The following is a 7242-nucleotide window of genomic DNA, read 5'->3' on the forward strand; positions in this document are numbered from 1 at the left end:
TGAAAGAGGCCTTTACGTTCCACTGGAGTAGCTCTTTCAATTGCTGTTGGCTTATTGGAGGTACTTTTAGTGCTGTTGTTTGAGATGAGCTGGTCAAAGTAAGCGTGTGGCAGTCTTTGCTGAGACATGCGGAGGTGTCAGAATCTGGCTTGGTCTGTGGCCCAGTTACGCTAGGCTGCAGAGGTGCAGTTTGTCTCTGCTGAGGTTTGACATGTATTAGGACCAGCTGGTGTAGAGTGGGCTGGGAGTTTACATCTAAATGGTAAAATATGCAGGTGTTTAAAGATCTCTGGTTCTTGTGTGTATCGCCATGCGGAGGTGATGTGATGCACTGGGTTTATCTGAGGGTCATCTAAGATGTAAGTGAAAAGAACAGAAACTGCCTGCTTTCTGTTATGAAGACATGAAGCTTGAGTCTAAACTTGAGAGTGCTGTGACTGTCAGGAAATGCATCACTGTTTATCAAGGCGGCCTCTAGCAGAGACAAGTCCCTAATGACATTACAGAAACAATGCAGATGCTTCTCTAAAGAAAGCATTGGTGTCATTTAATCAGTCTCTCCTTTTTTTTCCCTTCCCCCCCCCCCCCCCCCCCGCCCCCCAAGCCTCTGATACAGTCTTTTATTTTCATTTCAGGGCACTTTTCCGAACACAGGGGCCAGAATAATGCTGTTTACAGGTGGGCCACCAACACAAGGGCCGGGCATGGTGGTAGGAGATGAACTGAAAACACCCATCCGTTCTTGGCATGACATAGAGAAGGACAACGCGAGGTTCATGAAGAAGGCCACCAAAGTAGGTGCTAGTGCCTGCTGGCTATGTTTAAAAACAAAAACTGAATATTGTGTCAGAACACTCTATGGGGGGAAGGACATAACGCAAACCTACATACACTGCTACCTTGGCAGCTGCCCAGTGTCCTTCCCCAGGGAACAAACATATTCCATTCCCTCAGTGTGGGAACAGTATGTCCAGATATTTGTATGGTTGTCCTTGAAGTGCCTGAGCCTTTTGTGTACGTTAAATTGTGAGAATGGTCAAGAGAAGGGTAAAAAAGACTTCCTCCTAGTTACTTGTCCAGCACAGTCTTGTGCGTTCTTAGAGAAAGAAGTATTGTAGCATTGTTTCTTAGCTGATGGTGGGTGGAGAGTTTGTTTATCAACATCATTGTATCTCCTTCTGGGGACAGAAAACCTGTCTTCCACGAATAGGTCACTTCCAGAAAGCCTTCTTGACATGTGAAACAGCATGTAAAATAGTAAAAATGTCAGACATGGCAGCTTAGAGAAAGCAGTATGACACCTGTTCTCTGAACTATCACCTGGAAACCTTTGAGTTTCCACTAAGTTACCACAGACAAAGATCCTGTGCAATTCACGCACTCTCGGTATTTGTGCCGTGCAACTCGAGCTTATCTAAGTGCAAACATCCCAGGAGGGAGAAGTGTGCTCCAGCAGAGCCGTAAGAGCAAACCGCTGTTTAGTTAACACAGCGCTGGTAATGGCTTCATTTATCCCTTGTGTTTCACCTGTTGGCCTCAGCTGAAGAGCAGTAGTAGAAAAATTGCTCTTTGTGGCATCTTAAACACTGTGTATGTTTTCCCCAGCACTACGAGACTCTGGCTAATCGCACTGCAGCCAACGGGCATTGCATCGACATCTATGCCTGTGCCCTGGATCAGACCGGACTGCTAGAGATGAAGTGTTGTGCAAACCTCACCGGGTATGTTCATAGCAGGAGAGCACAAAGTTGGCACCTGTGTATTTTTTTCTTTTTCTTTTTTTTTCTTCTTTATTTTTTTTTTTTTGGAGTGGGACAACTGTTCGTAAAGCAGTTAAGTTTGCTGTCAGGGCAAACGAGTGAGATTTTTTATCATTCTTTTCTAAACTGTGGTTTGAATTTGCCAGGAATTATATGGCAAACCTCACCTGTTCCCAGTCCACATTTCTGAAGTCTCAAAACAGCATGTGAATTAGCACTGCTGGTAGAAAACTTGATGTCCTGCTTTGAGAAAGGTATTCTAAAGCACGGTGCAACATGTCTTTTGCAAAAGCCTTGTGCCTCCTTGGGAGATAGTGAGTATCCTTTCTGGAATTTAGGGGATAGAGATGCCTTGTTTTGTGGTGCCTGCATGACTGAAGTGCCATTAGAAGAGCAGACTGCCAGGTGTGGTGGGTAGAAGCTTTCTTTGCGTGGGCCAGATTTTCTCTGCTTAACAACTCATACTTTCTCCAGGGATTCTTGGCTTCCCTGGATCTAGTTTTAAGTGACTATCTCTAAGGGGTAAATGTCTGTGTTCCATATTACTGAAAAAGTTATGGTCTCTGTGAGGAAGGCTGTGTGTTAAACTGGGCCTTTTGGGGACCCAGCATGTCTTATCAGGCATTTAAACTCTGCTATGTCTAGGGAGTCAAAAGACGGTTTGAACAAATGCAAGGTATTTGTAAATAATCACATAAATGCTCAGTAAGCAGGAGAGAGATTGTTTGATCCTTTGCTTGTGTTACTAAGTTCTGTCTGATCAGGCCTGGGTTTAGTGAGACACTTCGGGGAGGCCCAGCCTGGAGTGTGTGTGGTTCCAGCCCTGCTCAGGGAAAGCAGGCTGAGCAAAGCTCTGTCCTGAGCTGAGATATTTCGAACTGGTAGAACAAGAGAATTTTGAAGGCAACTAAAAGGATGGCGAGAAATACAGTTAAGAAAGCAAGCTGGCAAGATGGAGCATTAGCTTGTCTGGCTTTGGAGAAGGTGTTCCCTGATGTGAATTCTACATATGCAAAGGCATGCTTTAAAACAGTTTCTGCATGTGTTTGCATGCAATAAAAATTGGAGGGATGCATCCTTTGTGCTTTACTTCTAGTTCCCAGTTGTTTCAGTTCCCTCGTATATTGTTTTTTCTTTCCCAGAGGGCAGATGGTGATGGGAGACTCCTTCAACACTTCTCTCTTCAAGCAGACCTTCCAGCGGGTATTTAACAAAGGGTTCAATGGGGAATTTCGGATGGCTTTTGGTGCAAGTTTGGACGTGAAGGTGAGAGATCCGTTTCATTGATGACACTAACTGGGAAATAAAAGTGCTATTCATTCAAAAGTCGATTTAAGTATCTGGGGTGTAGAAAATTCTACATGTTTGAGGTCAGCCATAGTGCCTCTTTTGGGACAAGCACCATACTGGAGTAAGCAGAGGGATTTTTGTTTGGAAGCTTATTAAGTTTGTGTTTGGCTTTTTAAAATTTTTTTTTAAAAAAAGCAGCTGACGTCAGCCTCTCCTCCTTCAGCTAGGAACATTTCATACTCTCTCATGGTCACTATAGATATGTCTCCATTGTTAAGTGTGCCTATGTAGATTCTCTTACGTTTACTAATTGTAGCGGTCGGTGATCTGGGAAAGTCCTCAGAGATGCTTTCATTGACAGCCATGTGTACACATCATCTGATCAAGGCTGAGCAACTGATTTAGTCTGTGTGTATTCTGTTTGACTGACTTGATTTAAAAGAACAACCCACAAATGACTTTCTTTACCTTGTTCTAGACCTCTAGGGAGCTGAAAATTGCAGGAGCTATTGGACCATGCATATCCCTGAATGCTAAAGGACCATGTGTCTCTGAAAACGTAAGTTTCTGACATGGAAAAAACTTAAATAAAGAAGTAAATAAACAGTGTAAAGTTTCCATCTAGACCTACAGCTCAGCTAGAATGTCAGAGTTTTTAAGAAGAACAGTTTGGAAATACTGCATTCTATGGTTCTATATCCCTGGGAAAAGACAGTCTTTCCTAGACTGAATTCTTGCCCCATAAGGCTTTCTTGTAACTGTATGGCCTTCAGTAACTTCATTCACACGTCAAAGATAAGAAATCTAGAAAGCCTATTGTTACTTATACCTCTGATCAGAATTTAACATAAGCTTGCCTTACCTGCTGCTAGAGGCAAAAACACTGCTTTCTTTTTGATTCTGTGCAGGAGCTTGGAATTGGAGGAACATCTCAATGGAAAATTTGTAGTCTGGATCCCAGCACAACTCTGGCCATTTACTTTGAAGTGGTAAATCAGGTCAGTCCTGACTTCTCTGGTTTTTTTGGTTGTCTGTTTTACAAACCAAACAATTTGTTTCTGACGGGCCAGAAAATGCAATGACATCCCCTGTGTTGCAGATAGATGGTTGCAAAGCAACCAAGTGTTTTGTGCCAAAGAAATAGTCTCAAAGGCTGTTTTCATGTGCATAAATCGTCTAATATTTTTGGCCTGTATGAAACTGCATTCTTTCCTTGTCTTCTTCCTATAGTATTTATTTAACAAAGAAGAAATTGTCTTTTTGCCAGTAGGTGCTGTGGAGAAGTATAAATACCTTCAAATTCTTGGAGAATTGATCCTCCAAGTTGTCATAACTTGATGGCTCAGAAGGAACTTTTGGCTGGGGAAGTTTCTGAGCATGTGGTAGCTGGAAGCTAGAAAGGCTACCCCAAAGGAATTCTATTCCATGTGTGTGTCTCTTTGTCTTCTCTGCTGTGTGGGCTTGTTACTGTTGGGAATAGGATGGTGGACTCGCAGGACCTTTGCTCAGAGCTTGCGCTGCCGTTCTTACATTCATTGCTATTGAGATTGATTGCTCAAATGATGCCCTGGAGTTCTCTGTAGTGTACAGAGTTATGGAAGAGTCAGCCTGTTTTGAAGGCTTACCTTGTTTCATTTGCAGCACAATGCACCAATACCTCAGGGAGGCAGAGGAGCAGTGCAGTTTGTCACTCAGTATCAACACTCCAGTACACAGAAACGCATCCGTGTCACCACCATAGCCAGAAAGTGAGTATCTCATGCCAGTTCTTTGGCAGAAACTTAAACCACAGTCTGTGCTGAAATTTTTCTAGTTTTTTGTTGCATGCATTGGACACAGAGTATTTGGCAAAGCGAGGACGATTCTGGTTTGGGTTTTGCTGAAAGTGAATGCATGTAGCACTAACCCTTTACTAACCCTATAGTTGGGCAGATGCACAGAGTCAGCTCCAGCATATAGAAGCTGCGTTTGACCAGGAAGCAGCTGCTGTGCTGATGGCACGACTGGGAGTGTACCGAGCTGAATCCGAGGAGGGACCTGATGTTCTGCGATGGCTGGACAGACAGCTGATCAGACTGGTAAGACCAATAGACTGCAGCTGGGTGCATTCGTGATTTTAGTAAAAATGGTCTCTGGAAATGAAAACAGCAGCCCTTTTTCCAGATTGACTTTCTTCGTTTGTGCCTTGATCACAATCATGTAGTTGTAGTACGTGATAGCTCAGAACCCAGTATGATCAGTGAATTTGTGATGGGGTAGGTAAACATCCTGTCATGAAAGGGTTAAACCTGAGAATAAAGAAGTGATAGGGACACACAGAATAATGCAAGTGGGAAGGGACCTCTAGGGGTCTCTGGCTCAACCCCCCAGCTCAAAGTAGGGCCAACTTTGAAGTTAGAGCAGGTTGCTCCAGGTCTTGCTGAGTTTTGAAAACCTCCAAAGATGGAGTTTCTCTTGCTTCTCTTGACAACTTGTTCCAATGTTTGATTGCTGTCACTGTGAATTTTGTTTTTTTTCTTTTCTCCCCTCCCCAGTCCCATCAGAATTTCCATTTCTCCAGCTACCCATCAGGTAGCTGTAGACAGGGATATGACTCCTTGGTCCCACTCTCCACCAGGCTGAACAAAACCACCTTCTTCAGCCTTTCTTTCTGCATGAGGTGCTCCAGCTCCCTGCTAAACTTACTCCAGTATATCCATGTCTGTCTTGCACTGGGGAGCCCAAAACTGGACACAGCATTCAGATGTGGGCTTCTTGGTGCCAAGTTCAGGCTAATAATCAATTCCACCAATTCTTACTGTCTCTTGTTTTGAATTTCACAAGCCTGAATTGCCTAAATCAGTTCTGACCTTGTCCAAACTCCCATGTGGAGTTGATTCTGACCGATATGGCACATCAGACCCTGGAAAAACAGGGCCAGTATCAAATAAAGATTTGAGCACCAAAACACACATGGGCATGCTGCGTGCTGAAATGATTGTGGAGTCATTTATACTTAAATTGCACTAAACCATTGATGCTTCTTATTTTCGGTGAAGCAGTTGGTGAAAGGCCAATCTGCTGCTGCTCTACAAGGAAGCAGAGTTGCTGCAGAAGTGTTTCATAGTGTACAAAGCAGTTTAGGTATAATGTAGTGTCCCTGACTTAATGGAAAAAATTGGGCAGTACTAAAAGTGCTATTTCTTTCATTCTTACATAATTTCAAATCTAGATTTAATCTATATATAAAAATCAATAAATAGATTGAATCATCATTCTCATTCCAGAAAGATACAGAAACCACTGACTTACATAAAATTTACAGGCTATTTTTCTTACTTCTTATTGTCATGTTCATGCTTTTGTTGCTCTTTTTAAAAACAACCAAAAGAACACCCTTCCAAAAAAAAGTGTTAATTCTAAAAAGAAAGAAAAAAAAATTAGAAAAAGAGAGAGATAACCAAAGTATCCATTTTGCTTCCAACAGTGTCAGAAATTTGGACAATACAACAAAGATGATCCCAACTCCTTCAGATTGTCAGAGTCATTTTCTTTGTATCCCCAGGTAAGAACTCACTTCCCACAGCCATGGGAAAAGTGGGCAAGGGTGAGTGGGAGCGATGATAAAACATCTTGTAGCATTTATCAGATTCAAGAAGGGAGGAACAGGTGTTTTTTTAATTTGGTGGGCTGGTCCTGTAGTTTAGTGCTGCAAATGACTGATAAGGGAAGAAGTCTGAGGAGTTAATAAGAGGTAGACTTTTTCCCAAAGAATTTGCTGCTCAGAAAGATTGGACTTGGGTGCAGAAGTTTTGGCAACTTGCTGACATTTCTCTTCTCGCTCATCTTTCTGGTGCAGTTCATGTTCCATCTGCGACGCTCCCCATTCCTGCAGGTCTTCAATAACAGTCCAGATGAATCTTCTTATTACCGTCACCACTTTGCTAGGCAAGATCTGACCCAGTCTCTCATTATGATCCAGCCCATCCTTTATGCTTATTCTTTCCACGGACCTCCTGAGGTGAGTCCCTGTTTAACAGGAAGAGGTGGATCAATCCAAAATAATAAGTATTCCGTCAGAGTAACACTATTTCAGCAAAAAGGCCTTTATCTCTATTTTTTAAAATCAAAGTAATTATTAAAGGATGAGATGGGGCAATGTAAAATATGAATTGTGTTTTCAGTAAGCTTACAGCCTTGATTAAAAACAACC

At 42.6% G+C, this 7242-nt stretch overlaps 1 protein-coding gene across 1 annotated transcript in view; it reads left to right on the plus strand.

The window, feature by feature from the left end:
- The window catches only part of LOC104164195 (protein transport protein Sec23A), a gene marked incomplete at its 3' end in the record, with an annotated part of 10908 nt that extends 3858 nt beyond the window's left edge, over positions 1-7050 (plus strand). The window contains exons 7-16 of the mRNA XM_009703452.1: positions 7-60; positions 636-794; positions 1606-1721; positions 2903-3026; positions 3529-3609; positions 3959-4048; positions 4692-4798; positions 4975-5128; positions 6517-6594; positions 6889-7050. Of these exons, the coding sequence (XP_009701754.1) occupies positions 7-60; positions 636-794; positions 1606-1721; positions 2903-3026; positions 3529-3609; positions 3959-4048; positions 4692-4798; positions 4975-5128; positions 6517-6594; positions 6889-7050 (1125 nt within the window). The remainder of the gene's footprint in view (positions 1-6; positions 61-635; positions 795-1605; positions 1722-2902; positions 3027-3528; positions 3610-3958; positions 4049-4691; positions 4799-4974; positions 5129-6516; positions 6595-6888) is intronic.
- Positions 7051-7242: the final 192 nt, after the last annotated feature.

The sequence above is a fragment of the Cariama cristata genome, unplaced genomic scaffold, assembly GCF_000690535.1.
Source record: "Cariama cristata isolate BGI_N322 unplaced genomic scaffold, ASM69053v1 scaffold14877, whole genome shotgun sequence".
In the NCBI taxonomy this organism is placed as follows: Eukaryota; Metazoa; Chordata; class Aves; order Cariamiformes; family Cariamidae; genus Cariama; species Cariama cristata.